This window comes from Argiope bruennichi, chromosome 4, assembly GCF_947563725.1.
Source record: "Argiope bruennichi chromosome 4, qqArgBrue1.1, whole genome shotgun sequence".
NCBI lineage: Eukaryota > Metazoa > Arthropoda > Arachnida > Araneae > Araneidae > Argiope > Argiope bruennichi.
Window position 1 is genome coordinate 67,625,522 of NC_079154.1, and position 19,471 is coordinate 67,644,992.

General features: G+C 28.2%; 1 protein-coding gene across 2 annotated transcripts in view; it reads right to left on the reverse strand.

Moving 5' to 3' along the window:
• Positions 1-884: 884 nt before the first annotated feature.
• The window catches only part of LOC129965885 (homeobox protein CDX-1-like), a 41,709-nt gene continuing 23,122 nt past the window's right edge, over positions 885-19,471 (reverse strand). The window contains exons 2-3 of one of the 2 annotated variants that reach the window (XM_056080143.1): positions 13,866-13,910; positions 885-1,320 (exon numbers count right to left, since the gene is read on the reverse strand). In XM_056080143.1, coding sequence (XP_055936118.1) covers positions 1,034-1,320; positions 13,866-13,910 — 332 coding nt within the window. In that variant the 3' untranslated portion in view covers positions 885-1,033. The remainder of the gene's footprint in view (positions 1,321-13,865; positions 13,911-19,471) is intronic. The other variant, XM_056080144.1, reaches the window with a different exon arrangement.

Below are 19,471 nucleotides of genomic sequence, written 5' to 3' on the forward strand. Positions count from 1 at the left end.
GAAGAAATCACCGACCACACAAGCGATATTAATTTTTTCTTATAAATTATAAAATATTTTTAACAATTTCTGTTAATTTTACTTCCTTAAATAAACATTAAATCTTGTTTCTTGTTTATATAAATGAAAAAAGACGCATTTAGTTCTGATCTTTTTTTTTTTTAAGATTATTCTTCGATCAAAAATGTTGTTGCTTATGGTAACTGTCATAGACAAGTCCGCTGACGAAGTCACCGATTTTAAGCCGAGTTTTTGAGCAGTAGATTCTGAGGGTAAAGGCCCCTGAGCTCCCGAGGGCAGAATTCTGACCTCTAGCTCATATGAAGATGACACACACACTCGTTATTTCGATTATGCTATTTAGCTCATATGTTGAACGGATAACGCAATTGCGCCACTTGCCTCGCCTTTGAAGGCATGTGAATATTTAACGATAGGTATAGGAAATGACATTGTCATTTCATATACCTATCGTTAAATATCACAAGACAATGTGCAGTTAGCAAGACAATTGCTAACTGCACATTGTCTTGCATAATGTCATACCACTTTTGAACTCCAAGTTGTATATAGTGAATTACAAAACTAAATCGACGTATTTGACACATTTCATGTGAATTTAAAATCGCTTAATTAAAATGAGAATCATGTGCTAGCATTGATTCCTAGTTTCCGACTGACTGTCTTGTTTTATAATGTCCACAGCAATTGATCCAAAGCATTTTTTGATTATTGGTCTTTAAAATTAACGCATGCTTATTTATTCTTCAAAAGATTGTATTTAAATGGTAATTAACTCATAGAAGAAATACTTCTGTTTACAGAAATCTGAAGTTGGTAATTGAATCATAACAGTAAAAAAAAGAATCCTTTTTTGTATGGGACATGTTTTATTTTTGTTTGCAAAAGATGCTGAACTAGAATTATAATTCTATTTTGCTAAAGAACATCAACTAGAATTATGATGCAACTTTCGTATTTTCTTGTGAGATCTTGTTCGTATAAGATTCGTGTCACTGCCATGCCACCAAAATCAATAAATACTCAAATTTCCTAAACTTATATTTGACTGCTGGTACACAACTGGAGTATCCTTGTTTTTCAACATCAACTCTTCCCTCTTTTTCGCCTGCCTCCTATCTTTCGCCCTGCGGTTTTGGAACCAGATTTTGATTTGCCTCTCTGATAAATTCAATGAGGACGCTAATTCTACTTTTCTTCTTATGGTGATGTACCTACTGTAGTGGAATTCTTTTTCTAGTTCCAATCGTTGGTGATCTGTGTAAACTATTCTGTACTTATCTTTGGTTCTTGTCCTGCCTGCAAAAGAAAAAAGAAGGAGAAAAATCTTAAGAATGTGTTCTTATAATTTATATGTTTAGTCTGCAGATTAATGGTGAGAAAACTGCATCACAAAGATCAAAATATTTCCAAATGGATATTAACAAAAATTTATTAGTAAATAAATCCATGCAAAATTTTCATTCCTTCAAATTATTCATCACAAACAAAATAAAATAATACGCCTTAGCTTAAGCCAAGTAGACTGTAAAAAAAGAAGAAAGGAACTTATGTACTGATTTTTTTTATTTATCGCTGTAGGTGTTATACTAAATGTGAAAAAATTTCGACGGCTGCAATAATATTTAGAATTCATTGAAGTCATCTGCCATATAGGGGAAAAAAAGAAATCAGTCCTCTGCCCTTCCACTTTTTTTTTTTTTTAATTTTTTTTCTACACATTTATTTTTGTTCTCAAAATTGTAACATAAGCAAATTTATTGTATCCAAAATATGCATGATAGATGGGAAGAATGGTAAAGTTTCAGGTATCGGTTAGTCTAATAAGGAGCCTCTCATACAAGAAACAGAACATCTGTTTGAAACACATTTGGTTCCTTTTAAAGACGGAGCATAATCAATCAATTTATTTCTGTTGCTAATTATTTCATTTTATGTTTTTGCAAAATATGTATAAATTTTGTTGATAAACCCATTTTATTTGATATAACATAGTCATTCGCTCAGTGGCAATGTGAAGACAAGTAGCACCACGACCATTGTATGATTATTTCGTCTCCTATTGTCAATTTGTTTTAGCACCAGCAAATGGTGCCTGGCGCATGACCTAATTATTTTGCCTATATATCATATTAATGCTGATTACTTAATCCGAGAAACGAGCTGTATATTTTATTGTATGAATCAAATAACTTGTTACAATAATTTATTTTTAAAAAATTGAAATTGCTTACTACAATGACAGTATTGCTTTCAATCAATAGTATTTCCCTGTTATCCATTATTCGTAACTTGCAGAATATGTAATTTTGTAAGACAAACATCGATGATATCTGGAAATAGTTCGTAAGTTCTGGTAGTGACTTCATGAAGATATTTTTTACACTTATTATTGGGAGAAATTTATAAAACGTCTGACAATATATATCGCATAACTATTTAACACTGCTGAGAAATTGTATACTCCTCTTTTATGAAAATTATTGGATGGTAAAAAAGAAATGTTTATTCAAACTGGATTAAGAAAAAGCACTCAAATTAAGGAAAAGGATTGTCTGTAATTATTTGTTGTATCTAGATTTTTTATAATTTTTGGCAATAGTTATTTTTATGAACTTATTATTTTACTTTTTATTATTATTTTATTTAACTTTTTATTTATTTCTCTGCATTTCTATATTTGAATGCAAAAAAATTCATTAGCACAGTTAATTCGGATGGCAAGTTTCTTTTATAATATCTACAAAAAATTGACCGAGGAACTTTATCTTCATCAGATTTCATTATTTAGATGTGAATAAAATACCTAATTTCAATCTACCTTCTAGTTTCTCTTCTACTTGAATTCGATTTGTAGGTTTCATTAAATTTAATTCATTTTAAACTACGCTTTAAATGCGAAATCATATCAGTTTTAAAATGCAGGATACTCTTCTGTAGATAAGTTGTTGAACGAGCTTTTAATTAAAAGGTCTAATTAACTAAATAAAGACTGAAAATAAAAACGCAGTAAAAGCCAAATTGCAAATTTTACAAAAGAACGAAAATTTTTTATTTAAGCCTTTTTTTGACATTTATTACCTTTTCTAATGGTACTTACTGCTATTAATTTTTTTAAAAAATTCCTTTTATTACAATCTATTTCAAGTATAGAACTAAATTTGGTGAAAAAAAAATTATGCATAAAAAATCTTAATTCTAAATAAATGAAATAACTGTAAAAGATAACAATTAAAAATAAAAGATCTTGTAATGATCGTAATAGTCTGTGTATTTTCTGTAGGGGGTTCAAGGTCACATTTTTTACCTCGTTACTGGTACCAGATAACCAATAACGAGGAAGAAAATGCACAGACTATAAATGAAGCTATCTTAGAATCTGCAGTCTATTACGCTCTCAAAGTTTTTGACACATGCATATCAAATTTCGTTAAACTTTATTAAATTGTTTTTAAGATACCAAGTTTTTCCTGAACTAATCATAGTAAAATATTCATTCTTCAAAAAATGTACTTGCGAGTTAGTCTTGTAAATGTATTTAAAACAAATACTTTCTCGAAATTTTATTAACAGAATTATTGAAATAAGTAAACTAGCTCTGTAGGTAAAGAGATGAAACAAACATTTCAAATATTATTTAAATATTCATGTCCCTGCATTCTCCAGACACTCAATACGATATTTCCACTATTGCAAAGATCTACAAAGACCTGCGCCGGATATTTAGGGTATGTAAAATAGTTATATATGGTATTTTAGGTTGAAAATCTTGGTCTTGACTATGTTTGATGCTGAAAGAAAAATTCTTTTCTACTTCTTTCTATATTTTAGATTACAAATTTTCAATTATTAATAATATATCTTCACATCCACGCCTGCGGTGATTAGAAATGAGGAAATGATGACGCCTAGACCTTAGCTACCGTGGATCGCGAGGCGGCTCTTTTGTTTGCCGTTGGTGTGAGAACAGCTTCAAAAGCAGCCGAGAACCTGATATCGTGCTCCCTATCAGTGTACCCTCTCCTGTTTGAGGAGTTGACAATTGACGCCGACAACATGGATGGCGTGTTATGTGCCGCCGCAGATAATGCGTTTTCTCTAGATCCTGCCTGCAGTTGGTAACTCGATCCGTTAAATCAGAATCTTGTACGCTTTATATTGTAAAGTGCCAATTATTTTATTTAGTGATTTTAAGTCTCCATTTATAATCATGAAATTATTTAATTATACGTTCAATGTTAAAAAAAGAGGCAAAGTATTTTTCTTCAGGCTGCGAAAAGCAGTCCGGTGATTTCAAAGAAAATACGTCTTATTAAATATTAACCAACTAACCAATGTGCCTAACTATTAACCAATGTACCTAACCATTCATATTTAGTATTCAAATCAGTAATACAAATTAATTATTCAAATTCACCCAAAAAGTTGAATAATGGGGTTTTTAATGAATTTTCACACACAATAATATCAAGTTTTTTTTAATTGCGTTTGCTGCAGTATTATAAAAAATAAACAAGCATAATGAATTAAAACTATTAATCCTTTTGCAATAAAGGTATATTCAGATATTAAGATTTTAAAATCTGTTTTAAGTTTGGTGTTGGAAAATAGCAGGATAGGAAATTTATAAAAATAGTCTACTCAACTGTTCATTTGCTTCTTTTTCAAACTTTTTATACATAATACTTTTTTACTCGTAAAGTTTCTTTCTTTTTTTTTAAATTCTTGAATTAAAAATAATGTTATCCTTTTGCATATAAGTCAGATGACATTAAAAATTACATCAAAAAATATTCATGGCAATACATTACATTAAGATTAAAGTTTAAATATAATCAAAATTTTTATTTTGTATAATAAATGCAACACAACGTTACATAGAAGAAATATGTATCTTTATCTCATCAAAAAGGTATATATTTTTTATTTTTAAAACCAAATTTTATCATCATTTTATATATGCAGAGCTGCAAAATTTGATGTCATAAGATCGACCATTCATCTAAGGCTATTGGCTAAGAGAATGCTTAATCAATTGAGAATAAATACCGCTACTATGGTGTGAAATTTGAAGAAGGAGAGAACTCCTCTGGATTTTGTCAAAATTCGAAACATTCTAGTCCTTGAGGTATTTCAAAACTTGAATTCTTCTAATTATCGGTTTAATTTATACGATAGATAAACAAAAGGCAAATCCAATTTCAACAATTCGAATTCTGCGATATGAAAATTGAGGTAATGAAGGAAATGGATTATAGATTTTTGATGGCTTTTTGTAGGCTCTGCATGCCCAAACATTTCCTTCCTTTTTGTTAAACAGATGCTTAAAAATTTTTCCATCGCTCTTACAGTATCACATTTTTTTAAAAATTTTCTTTTAATGATTTACTGATCTTATTGTATTTTTAAATAACATTTCTTTAAAATACTTATTTGATTTCAAAACATATGTGATCCAAACAAGTTCTATTGTTTTCATAAGCATATTTAAACTCAGCTACTGAATCTTAAATAGTTTTCACTTTAGCCTTGAAATTCAAAATTTTAATGTATGAGTACAAGAGACACAATGTACTAAAAGTAGTCCTAATTAAAGGCTTATCTCAGAATCTGCAACTACAAGATCTTGCTCAGGATTCTTTGTCAAAGAAGGTTCTTGAACAAGGCAAACAATCATCCACTCTCTAAGAGTGAATAAAAATTAAACTCAAGGTAACTATATTTGGAGTCCATCCGATTATGTTGAATATTTTTCCGTCTAGTTGCTGCATATATTTTTATCAAATGCATTGATTAATCATTTCTCATGAAATCTCTTAATCGTGATGAACAGATATTTGAAACTTGGCAAATGTTTACCAAGTTTGGAGGTCATTCTTTAATAATGACTCTCCACACTCCTGTAACTACGTATTCAAATGCCTATTCTTAATTTTATCACCCTAATAAATATTAGTTGTTTTCCTAATCGAATATTATTTTAATATGGCAGAAATTTCCAAACTTATATTTTTAAACATTTGAATTATAATAAAGAAAATTGTGGGCATTGACCAAAGAGACATTATTTTTATTCTGAAAAATTCATCTAATCCCAGAGTATGACTTCAATTCCAGCTGCTGCAATCGCCAATTAGTATTTGGTATAAATGTAAACATAATTAAGGGCAAATGTTTAAAAGTGGATGTTTGATGGAATATTTCTCTCCTCATCTGTATATTGCTTGTTTCATAATAATTTCCTTTAGCAACTCGATCATGCTCCAGCATAAAAAGAAAAAAATTCAAATGCAGTTGATCATCGACCTTTAATAATTTGCATTCGAGGACTTTCTTCGCACAATTTGCCTCAACAAATTAAGTGGTAATCGAATGCCGAAGGCTAGAGGGACTTGCATTGTATAAGATTTTTTGCTTTACATCTAAAGATGTAACCAAAAAAATGTATTCTTTGTGGGATATTGCTGGTGAAGCTTGGGTAGGAAACACTAGTGTTTTCATATATATATATATATATAAACAAAAACAAAAAAACCAATAACGATTTTGATAGAATAAAATGGTTTCAAGACAAACAGAAATTTTTTTTTATTTAGATATAAGTAATATAAAAGTTGATTTATTTTACAAGGTTAATACTATCAATATATTAATTCGTGAAAATTAAAATATGAGTTATAATTAAAATGGATTCGATTTCGAGTATTATTTTTCAAAATTCAAAAGTTATATAAACATGTTAAATTGCCACAATAATCGTCATTTAATAGTTAAGATAATGTTATTAATATTATACACAAAGGCATTTATAGTTTGTAAACTTTCGATTTAACTTTCTATCTTTGATTAATAATCAAACCCGCTTGGCTTTAGTAATGATATTTTAGTTACAATAATTATGTTTTAAGACTAGCAAAGATGAGTAAATGTATGAATATATAAATATTTAACAACATTATTTTCGTTTTACATTTCTGTTGACTTGTATAGACAGCGAAAAAAATGTTTTAAATGTTTTATTGCGAAATCAAAGTGAAGAAAAATGTTCTTCAAACACTTTTTTTAGCGTGTTTTTTATCTCGGTGTTCTCAGTTTAGTAAAAAAAAAAAAACACATTAAGTAAATTTGGAACTAATTAATTAAGTAAAAGTAATTTACTATATTAGTATAAATTTTTAGATTCTGTCTGCTAAGAAATAAGAGAAGCAAACGAATTATGAATTCATAAAAATATCGTTTTCTCTTGTTTTATTAATTTATTTTAATACATCAGCTGCATTTCTACTCAACTCGTCTGCAGAAATTTCGAATTCTTTTATCTCCATATAGTTAGGGGGAAAAAAATAAAAAAACGAACAGTTTTTTATAACTATTTCTTTTCAGATTTATTGCGAATAATTTGTGAGAAAGATGAATGATATGAATACGCGGTACCATGATTCTTCATTTCAAGAATATTTAATGTAATTCACAGCGATTTGGTAACTTATAAATTTGCAAGACTGCAAAAGGTAAGAATTTTATTTCTTATAAAGTTGGGTCTCATTTAGAGTTCTAAAACAACCTGTCATTTTTATATATTTAAAAAAATATGTAACTTCTTCGCTGTTTGCATATGCTTTAAACAGTAATTCTAGATATTTTAATTGCATTTGCTTCAATTATTTTTTAAGTGAATGTAATAGAAATGAATTCATCTATTTATTACACATTGTTGAATAATTGTTAATACATTGTTGAATAATTGTGAGTTTTAGAGCATGGATTTGGGTTTTATCTGCTCCAATAAAATGCAATTATTTATTTATTTATTTGTACTTGTGATCACTTCTATAATATTTTTTTTATTTTTATTATAACCGATGTGGATGGGAATCTTATTTTGATAAAATTCTTTGGTGCTCTTACATTCAACAGAAATTTAATTCTAATAAATTTAAAGCTTTGGCATCAGACAATGGATCAATGTGATTACTCTCTAGTATGAAATATTTTCATATAATAAACTCTTCTTAAATTTAATTTGAGATGAAGCTGCTCTTAAATGAAATCATTCCTTGATTTCTGCTCAAATTTCTATTTTGTATATTTTGTAAAAAGAAAAAAAAAAAAAAAATGCAACGGAGTAAAATACAAATTAATCGTTTGCTAAAACAATGTATAGGTAGTTATGCAAAAAAAAAGTCAAATTAAAAAGCGAGTTAAAATTAGTTCATTGTTTTTTATCAATCAAATATATAATTAATTTGAGGAGCGCCTTACGAATTAGAATTGTAGAGTTCTAAGACATTTCGTTTGGTTCGTTGGAGGAAATGAATATCGTTTTAGATTTTATTTGTCTAGACTACATAATTTTTCAATAAAACTCAGCTGTTCGAGATTGCTTAGTTTTCGAAAGTAGATCAAATTATTAATTTCAATGCTAGATTTTTTTTTCTTTTAATAAAATACATATTGCATTTTAACGTGCCAGGTATTTAAGATTCAAAATACAATTCCTAAGATTTAAGATGTTAGTGGAATCTGGACATTTAAATTTTTGTGAGAATTTAAGCCAGTTGTAAGAAAATAGAGCAGAAAATAATTAGAAAGCATACAGTTTACATGATGACCAGCATCACAAATAACTTTTTACTTACTTCGACTTAATTTATTTGCTAAATTACATTACTTTTTCTGGTAAAAGAAATTATTTCGGAAGATTTTTGTAAAATTTAATGTTGATAATCCAGTAGAAAATAGCGCCCAAAATATGATATCAGAAAATTAAATGTACTTTTATTAAATATACCTCTGTTCAATCCTAATTCCAAACTCATTTTTCTTTCAGCGCATTTAATCGAGAACTCCTATTTAACACACTCAAAAAATACTTTTTAAACACTGCCCGGTTCGCAATTATTTTCTGTAAACCCATTTAAACTGTCAATTCGAAATATAACGGCACTTATTTTCCCCAAACAACCACGACATGTGGGTACGATATTCAAATCTTCTCAACATAACAAGTGAATGAGGGGAAAAAAATGAATAAATAAAAGAGCTCTCATTTAAAAGACCATTCCGGACCGAATGGAAAATGTATTATTAAGAACGATTTCCCGCTGAATGGTCGATTATCGCCGGAATGGTGTAACGAGTCCCCGCGGCCCTCCCATTCGTTTCACGGCGAGTCGAACGACCGTGCGGCCGTCCCCGCGGTCGTTCATCATGGACCGGTATATTCCCTTCGGTTGGCCCAGAAATGCGTAAGCGAGGATTTCTGTTATGGTTTGTAAGTGGCACGGGAATACGTGTTGCCCCATCCGGAGAATTGAACTTTTTTTCTTTTTCTTTTTGTGGCACCTCTATTCGCCTTGTCTTCATTATTTTTCTTTCAGAGATGTTGTTATTCAAGTTCAACGATTCTGGAAAGCTTCTGCTGAAAGTGATTCTGTATATTTTAGGAATCGGATACCGAAATGAACGTGTAAATTTTATTTCGTATTAAGTGGTATAAATATTTAGTTTGAAGTTTTTAAAACACATATTTATCTTGTAACTGTTTGTACTTAATTTTATAAGCATATAGGGTTATTCAAAAGAATTTAATTCGTAAGTATGCTGAAAGTTTTAAAAATGGACAAGCTTGATGGTTTTTAATACAAGGATTTTCCGTCTGACGTTATAAATATTTATTGCTTATAAAAATATTTATTTAAGCAATGAAACAAGTTTTTTATTGGTCTGAAAACAACGTTTTGGTTCTATGTTGCTATTTCATTGAAATATTCCAAGCTTCTCTTTGTTGTATATTTAGTTTTTAGTATTGAGAAGTTTTTTTATTTCTCTTTAGGATGTGAGGTATTCATATTAATTTTATTGAAAGAAGGTTGCATTTTTGATATTTTTATACATAGAATGGTATTTAATTAAATTTTCAAGGAGTCTGCTTCCCCCCCCCCTTTATTTCTTGTTATTATTCAAGATTTAATGCAATTGTACTTATTCACTATTTATAGTTTATGCACTTGTCTGTTTTATGGTTGTGCAACAAATCTATATTTATAATCACTAATTGTTCGTTTTAAACACTAATTATTTGTTCAATATTCTACTAGGCTCCATAAAAAAGAAATGTGTCAATATTTTTAATAAGAAAGTATTTAGAATGTTAATAAAATATTCATATGGTGAAGAAATTTCAGAAAATTTTCAATTCATGAAATTGAATATTTTAGAAAATTTACAAATAAAGGACGAAATTCGATCAAATAGGTTCTGGATATAATAGATAGTTGCCATATACATTCATAAAATAATTAAAGAGACTAAGATTCCTTGAAAATCTCTTTGAAACGTATTATAAAAATTGCAAAGCAACATGTTTTATTCCGTAATTTGCAGTTCAGTACCGCTTATTTATTTTCAAGAATAATGTCTGACGATCGGAATACCAATGAAAGGAATCTCTTTCTGTTTACTCAGTCCGCTTAGTTGTTTTTATTTATTTACGAAATTCGTTGATTTGTACTGATGTATATATAACTTTTTATGTATTACAAAGTGAGATATTAATTCGATCATTTAAGAAAATCGGCAGTGAAATCGATTTGTTTATTACCGAAGGCGTATTATTACATATTTTCATGCTGCAATATCCGGGGAAAGAGACTGTACACATGTACAGCAATTAAGAACTAAAATTCTGACATCTTTAAAATGTTTTACATACTTCATTAAAATTCGATAATTCCATTATTTTTAATATTTTATTTACAATATAAATAAATAAGGCCATCATTTTATCCTATCATTTTTTTAAAACAGTCTTTGATATTTAGTTAGATGCTCAAACACTTTGAGTAAAAAAATGGAAGCGGTGAATTAATAAAAATATTTCATTCTTACACTTTCCTTTCTTTCTAAATGATTAAGCAAGAAAAAATCGAATTTACTTAATTTAAAACTTTAATAAAATTACTTATTCAGAAAAAATTAGTTAATTGTAAAGAATATATAGTTAACCGAAGAATGAGATATTTTATAAGTTTTATACGATTTGATTAATTATAAGATTATTTTATATTACCATCAGAATGCTTTTTATTAATACTTGCCGTTCCATCGGACTCTATCCATATTTAATGGACGCTCTTGCAATTTTTTACTACAGTGGTTTCAAATATTACCCTTTCACTTTTTTTTAGAAAATGCATCAAAGGATAAGGCCTTGTATTTGTACATGTATACCTATAAAATCTCAAAATATCCTGAATTATCACAAGTATCCTTCTTCTGCTATTTTATGTTGTGATTGACAATTAAAATTTATAACCCGAAAGGCAGGTTACATCAAATAGGAAATTAAGAATAGTTTTTCATTCAAGTAAATTTGGTGTTGAATAGTTTTAGTTTCTATTGAAATTCGATTCATTGAATTTCTGTAGTGAAAATCATAGCATATTTCAACTTTTGAACATATTATCTTTTATCATTAATTTTGTTCCGATAATTTCTTATAAGAGCAAAATACATTTAACAATAAAACAGCTTAAAACCAGGCATTTAAAAGCATCTTGTTATGATGAATATTTTACTTACTTGTTACTACGATTAATTATAATTATTGCTGAATACAGCGACAATTAGTATTATATGAAATATTCTTAATAATTCTGTCCTAAAGAATAATGAGCTAGACAAAGAAAAGAACAATAAGCAAGAACACCAAGAATTGAGAGAAATTTGTTAAGATAAAACTGGTTTATTTGAAACTCAGACATAAAAGGAAAATCATATTGAATACCTATAAATAAATAAGAACAACTTAATTGAGTGATTCATAATCAAGTGAGGCATTTCAAATATTTTAGGTCAATTTGATTTTGGATTGAATTGCGCAACTTCATACGAAGTAAGAACATAACTTTGAAATGTGACATAAGATAAGTTGTAGTTGTATGACATATATTATTTAATATATGACTGCGAACAGCACGCGAATTGATTCTGTTGTAATACAAAAGTAATCGAAGCATATAGTAAAAGCTGGTGATATAAGATTGCCATGGATCTCTCCGAGATTCAATGTTGTGTTTTAGAACATTTGTGAAGAAAAATAATTTTGTTTTCCTATTTAAGAAAATTTAAAGCAAAACCAAACTTTTCTGCTACAAACTACACACTCGCCCTTAGGTTTTTAAAAGCAGGAATACTTTAAGAATTCAATTAAAAACTGAACAACAACAAAATAAAAACTTAAGCAAAATAGACATTACCGATAGCAGTATCAATGTGGAAAAAATATAGTTGAAATAATAGCATTAAATGAATATTGAAGAAATTATCATACATTCATTTTTTTAAAATGCATATGTCAAAAATACACAATTCTGCTTTAAAAAAACTGCAATTCTGCTTTACAAACTGGCTCTGCTTTAACAAGCTGCAATTCGGCTTTACAAACTGGCTCTGCTTTAAAAAACTGCATTTCTGCTTTACATACTGGCTCTGTTTTAAAAAACTGCATACTTCATAAATAATATCTAAGGGTTATGAAGAAAATAAAATGTTCACTAGTTTCAAATACATTTTGTACATATTAAATTTCAACAATTACAAATTAGAGTAGTAATTTTTTATAAAATATAATATTCTTGTAATAGTTCTAATAAGATAAAGAATAATGAAATTAGTTAAAATACTTTGCAATATTTATACTATGTTTAGTATTGAGGCTTTTTAAATTATTTTAGCAGTTGATGACTTATTGGTGAAACTTTTATTCTTTAATTCATAGAAATTCATGATATCACTAAAAAAAGACTTCTGTAGTTAAAATGGCGAACATTAATATAACTAAAAGCATATGCTCATGATTATAAGTTTAGCAAAAATTTAATTGCTTTAATGATTTACATTATTACGAATATGAAGCTAAAAAAATTATTTGAACAGTGCATGATGAAATACTCTACTCTCTTATATGTGTTTCTTCTTTCTGAAATGAAAGTTTGCATACTAATGTTTTAAGAACCTTACGATTACTGATTTTATTCTAAAATAAAGAAAAAAAATTTATTTTACTTGAAAGAAAAAGAGTAGTATGATATCTATCTATTCAACGTATGAATTGTTGTACTTAAGAAATATTCATCAGAATAAGAAATATTTAGTGGAATGATTACAATAAACTCAAGAACAGTATTCGATAAAATATTTCTTATTTTAATAAAGAATAAAGAAGCATGTCTATTTTCATTTAATGCTTCCTTAATATTAAATAATTTACATTTGGTAATTTTAGATTTGTATATAATTTATATAAAATGCATTTAATAATATCTCTCTTGATTAGAATCACATATCTTATTTAACATCTAGTAACTGATATTAAAAAAGATTGTTTATATTCCAGCTTTGAAAAACACACACACAAAACACACACAAACAAACAATAATTTTCCAAAGATAAAAGAATATGCTATTAGTATTTCAAGAAAACTTATAATTAATAATCAAATCAATAAATTACTTAAACATTTTAATACATGTTTATGATTTCATATAGGAAAAATAAATTTTCATAGAAGAAAAATAAAATAATCTAATTTTATACAGTTAAAAAAATATACGGTAAACACTTACCTATGCTAAAATCATATCGTTCTCTTTTCATAAAGTGTTCATGTTTGTGATATTAATCATTTAAAGTGATTTTTCGATTATCTTGGCATTTGTTCACCTGAATGAGAAAGGATGAACCTTTTCACGTTTAAAACAAAGCCATTATGGGTCAGTTTAAAGGGATGAAAGTACACGTGCATTATAAAAAAAATCACTAAATAAGAATTAGGACTAACCTGAACGGGTATAATTGCAATCATTTACTTCATTTTGAGTTTCACCTAAAGTACAAAAATTTAATGAAAAATGCATATTAAAAAAACTTAGTATATATCAGTACTTCATTTTGAATTTCATCTAAAGCACAAAAATTTAATGAAAAATGTATATTAAAATCAATTTAGTATATACAATTACAAATTGACTGAATTTTTAAGAAACTCAGTATACTCCAATTAGTTTGCCGAGAAAGTACCTCAATGGTAATTTTTTTTAAATTTAATGTAATAAACTAGCTGCAAAACAAAAACTTTAAGGATCATTCTTTATTTATTTGCAATATACAAAAATTATTTTCCTCACGACAAATTTTTGAAGTATACTGTGGTTATTGTAAACTTTATACCAATGTAAACTAATATATTGTAAATATTCTAAACTAATATAACATAACATTTGACATAAATTATGCTGAAATGCTTCAGATTTAGTGTGCAAATCAGTTTTGACAGTATTAGAATGCAAAAATATTGGTCTCCAGTTTTGCTTTTGTATTTCACAAGGATCTTTGTATAGCCCTACCCCCAACTTTCGAGTCCAAAGAAACGTTAAGCTAATATATTGACATACAAGCTCGAATTTAATCTTAAAAAAGAGTGCAAATATTCATACATCATTTCTATCTTGAATACTTTTTATATCCACGACTCCCCTCTGACAAAGATGGCTTGCAAAGACTACCAATTATATATGCATTCTGGAGGAATAGAAATGAAGTTTGACGATTCACTACTATTGATGTTCATAAATGAATTTTACTTCGATAATGGTACAGTGATCATTTTCCTACTGCGTGAAGAAAGCTGTACAGGAATTTAGTTTCTGATGCAGGTGATAAAGAAAAATTGAATTTAAGAGTGTGTGTTTTTTTCTGTCCTTTTATTTCAAAATGAGATAGCTGGAACGAAACTTAATTTTTTCCTTCTTTGGCTTTGTCTGCCCCTTCGTCGTGCAGAAGTCCCTATGCATAAACCCTCAAATGAAAACTATTATTATTATTATTATTAAAATCGAAGTAAATCAAGGGATGTCCAAATAACAGAAAAAAATGCATTGCCAAATACTTTTTTTTTTTTAATTTGGAAATAAATTTTAGCAATAACCTATCTAACTGGTTGTGAATCAGAGTTAATATAAAATAATAAAAACTTATCGCTAGAAATAGCATAAAGAAATAAGTAGAATGGAAAGTTTATGATACCATTACTTTTTTTTATTTTTATTCTTGCTGCACTTTATTCGCACATTAATAAATCAGTCAATTTAAGTACTTAAAAAAACTGTTTTAGTTGCCAGGCTCCAGTCTGAACGTTAGGATTTCGCATCCGATAATAATGCAAACCAAAATGAAGGGGGCATTTTTAACTCTACGCAACATTATAGATAGAGATGGATAATAATAGAGACACTAATAGATAATAGAGACACTAATGATAGAAAATTGTCAATATGTAGATTTTCTCCTTTTTATTCATATATTTGTTTTATATTTCTCATTTGGCACTATTCGCATTCTTTTTCTTTATTCTGTTACTATTAAACTATCGGTATTTTACTTCGTTTTATTTTGCATTGTTATTATTATCAATTTATTTTATTTTCATATTATTGTTTCCTTTGCATATATGTACATATGTAAAACAAGAACATTTTTTGTTTTGGTTTTTCCTTAAAGAGGAAATATGTTTGGAAATCTTTAAATAGTAGTCTTTTATTTGTTCATGGATTTTACGGGAAAAGAAGATTTTAGGATGAATTTAAAAGGTTATCTCTTCCAATCATGTACAAACACCAGCGTAGCCAGCACAGTATTCAGAAATTATTAAAATAGAAGCGTGGGAAAGCATTTTGAACCTTATAGTTTCAGAAGGCAAGCAACATCTTGGGTTCGGTACAGATTAGATTCAGCGTAGGAAATATAGACAAGCTCCTCCGCACATTGCAAAATTAGTGATGCAACTGTTCAACAGGCATTTTGTAAATGACAGAATTGTCAACCGTCATTTCTTGGTCTTCTAGATCACCGGACCCCAGTCTTTGAGACTCCTGGCTGTGAGGTTATCTTAAAAAATACTGTGCTTAGTGACCTATTTGCAAATTTAGTTGAATAGAAGACATGGATTACGCAACACTTTCATAACGTGGCCCCTGAGACACTCCGGTCTGTTGTGGACCATATTATTTATCGGTTTCAACTTGATGGACAGCATATTGAATATGCCTTGTGCAAGTCTAACAATAATTGATAAACGTTTTAATTGTAACTTTTTTTAGCCTAAAGATATTTAAAAACCGATTTTTCCATCCAATATGGTACGGACCTTGCCTTGGCTTTCTAATCACAGTGCCAACTAAAAATAATAAATAATAAATTATGCTTGAAATTTATAAATTCACTCGTCCTTTGTTCATTTCTAAATTTTAATGTTCCTCGTACTTGACCAAACTTTAACATCCACCGAACAGGAAATTGTGTTAATATTCAATTTTTTACTAACTTATTTTGTTTGTAATTAGGCTAAATTTATTTTTTGTGGTAGATCAGTTCCCCATTACTTAATATTTACATTTTTATGCTAAATGGGCTCGATCGAACTTTCAATGCTGATTACATTTTCATGACCATCGAAATTTAACCCAGTAATTTTAATCCTAATTTTTGTAATTATATTTAAAGATTATTTTTATTTAGTAGGTTAGAGGGTTCTCGCATGATTTGATAACTATATAAATTTTATGCTCATTAGACTTGATTGAATAACCACTGAGAATCAATCGGGGCAATTTTTCGGGAAGGGAAATAATTGTTGATTAAATAATAATAATCTATTATTCGGGTTTATTTCAGATTGTGTTTAAGTAGAATATAGCAGATTGCGACGTGTTTCTCTTTCCTTCTCTCTTTCCAAATTCTATATATTTGTAAAGTATGTTCTCTTACATTTTCAAGTATATATAATTTTTCAAGTTACATACCTTTATAAAACTTCATTTCGATTTCAAAATAAATTGTTTATTTCAATGCAAGATGAAAATCATTTTAAATAGTAGATAGGTTCACCTGTCACTGATAACCATCTAATCGAATCGAACCGCTGATCGAATTTGATCTAACTTTTGATGCTGTTAGAACCTTCATGACAATTTACGGTAAATCTTGGTATTAGTTCCAGATTTGATTCGAAAACATGACAAGGAAATCGGTTTCGTGGTGATTAAATTGGCTATATTGATAAGAATAAATTTTGGCGGAATGAAGATGTTTATCGCTTGGATTCATTTCAAGTTATATTGCAACATGTATTGCGTTTTTACATTATTGTGGGAAAAAATGTTTAGTACATTTCCCTCCCTTTTTTATCATATGCTTTTCTTTTTATTTAAATATGCAATCTTCAAAATTATTTCTTTAAAAAAAAAGCACATTTTAAATCCCTAATATTTTTGCTAAGTTATCTTATTTTGTTTTTAAGATAAAAGATTATTTTTAGTGTTTCAATCTATAAATGTATTTTATATGATTTTTAATACATTAATTTTCAGTTTGATATTTCGAATTTCACAATATACCTAAATATTGATAGAATAACTGGGAATTGTGTTAGCATTTTGCTTCGATTCGATCTCCCATAAATGCATTTACCCTCCGCTGGAATTGTTATTCATATTTTACACATTTCGAAATTACTATTTTTTAAATTATATTCAAGTCTATTTAATAGTAATAATCTAATCTACAAATTAAATTAAATTTCTAATTGTATAATCAAATCAAATTTCCTCCTTAACACATTTGAAATCAAAAGAAAGATTTATCTTATTTATAAGCTGAATTAATTTTTCATGATAAATTTTGGATCTCAAATACGGGATTTAATAGGAAAAACTTAATTTAGTGTGATAAAAGTATTATTATATTGTTATTGTTTTCTTTTGTTAAGGATGAAAGAAATTGACATTAAAAAAATCGGCAGTAAAGTTGTTAAAGTTTTAAAAATACTTTATTGTTAAAGAAATGAAATGTTATGGTATATTGCGAAACTTATATGATATTGCTAAGCAAAACAACTCTTTCCGCACTCAGTTAAAGAGATTTTAATGTTATTTTAAATAAATGTTGATTTATCAAGACAGTAAGCTTCGTACATCACCCAGCCCTACTCTTAATAACAATTTCACTGTACTCATGTCTAGATAGTATATTCTGCAGATTTTCTCATGGTTAGTTATATTGTTTTCAAATGGCTAGGAAACAATCTATATAATGAATCATAATTTTTTTTTATTTTATTTATTTCTATTTCAGTGTGAAGTACGTATTAGGATGTCAGTTATAAAGTAGAATCGATTCACGTGACCTGAGACCACATACCGAATATGTGTGGTCTTACAGTGTAGTGTTACGTCACATTATTTTTTCCTCCCACAAATGATTCATAGCATTTCTAATTAAGCGCGGCCTGAAATTGAAGAAAAACTCTTTCAAAATAGACTTCTGATTAATAGAAAAATTCTTGTAGTTATTTTCCGACAAACCTATTTTTTAAAAAATAACAAGGTCAAAATTTTACTTTTAACTTTATTAAGCTGACACAACTTTCAACAATTCATTTTATAGGGTCTTTTTAACGCCTACAACTGTTTAGCTTAAACTTTTCGTCTTCGATTAATAAATTCTTCTAGTAGTTTAAATATAAGTAATCGGTTTCTCAGCTTTTTATTTCTTATAAAGTAAGATATCTTGGTTCAAACTTAGGAACCTGTTTTGGACAGTCACCTCAACAAAATAAATAAATAACACTTTTATGCATTATCTTCCATGTAGAAGTGCAATTCGACTGGATTATTAACATGAGGAGTACTATATACTATCTCATTTTTCCTCCAATGGATGGCAGAAAGAATTATAAATGGAAAAATCAGTGGATCGCGAAAACAACTGGTAATAAGTAATATCTGCAATTCATCGCTTTTTCATACTTAAAAATTTTTTTTATCTTGCAATTATTTCTCCATTAATATATACTAAAAGTATAAGGAAAAAACCTAAAAGTATAAGGATGATTATCATTCTGTTAAATAAATAAATAAAAACGTCTCATCGTTTCTTATCTCCACCATTAATATAAAGTGAATTTTATATGGAAAAACACTGCTTGTTTGGTGTAAAATTAGCGGTAGATTATTTTATTTCATTAATACCAGTGGGAATGATTTCTTCAACCTTTTCTCATGTTCTTTTTAACCCTATGAGAACCGACTCTCCCTAAACCATCCTCCTCGACAGAAAGGTGACAGAAGCGTTTCCGGGTAAATAGTTGAATTTTAGACAATTTGCGACCAGTCGCGTACATGTTCTCTATGGGGTCCCTGATAGTGATTGATGTGCGTTTCTACCATTCTATGAGAACGAAGAAAAGAGACGACCGAAGACGATAACTAAAGAGATGAAAACATTAGTATGATTAAAGGGAACTAAAGTCATTTTTTTTTAAGCTCGATCTTTCATCTTTATTTATTTTTACTGGCATTGATTATTCTGTTTCCCGCGCCTGAAATATCT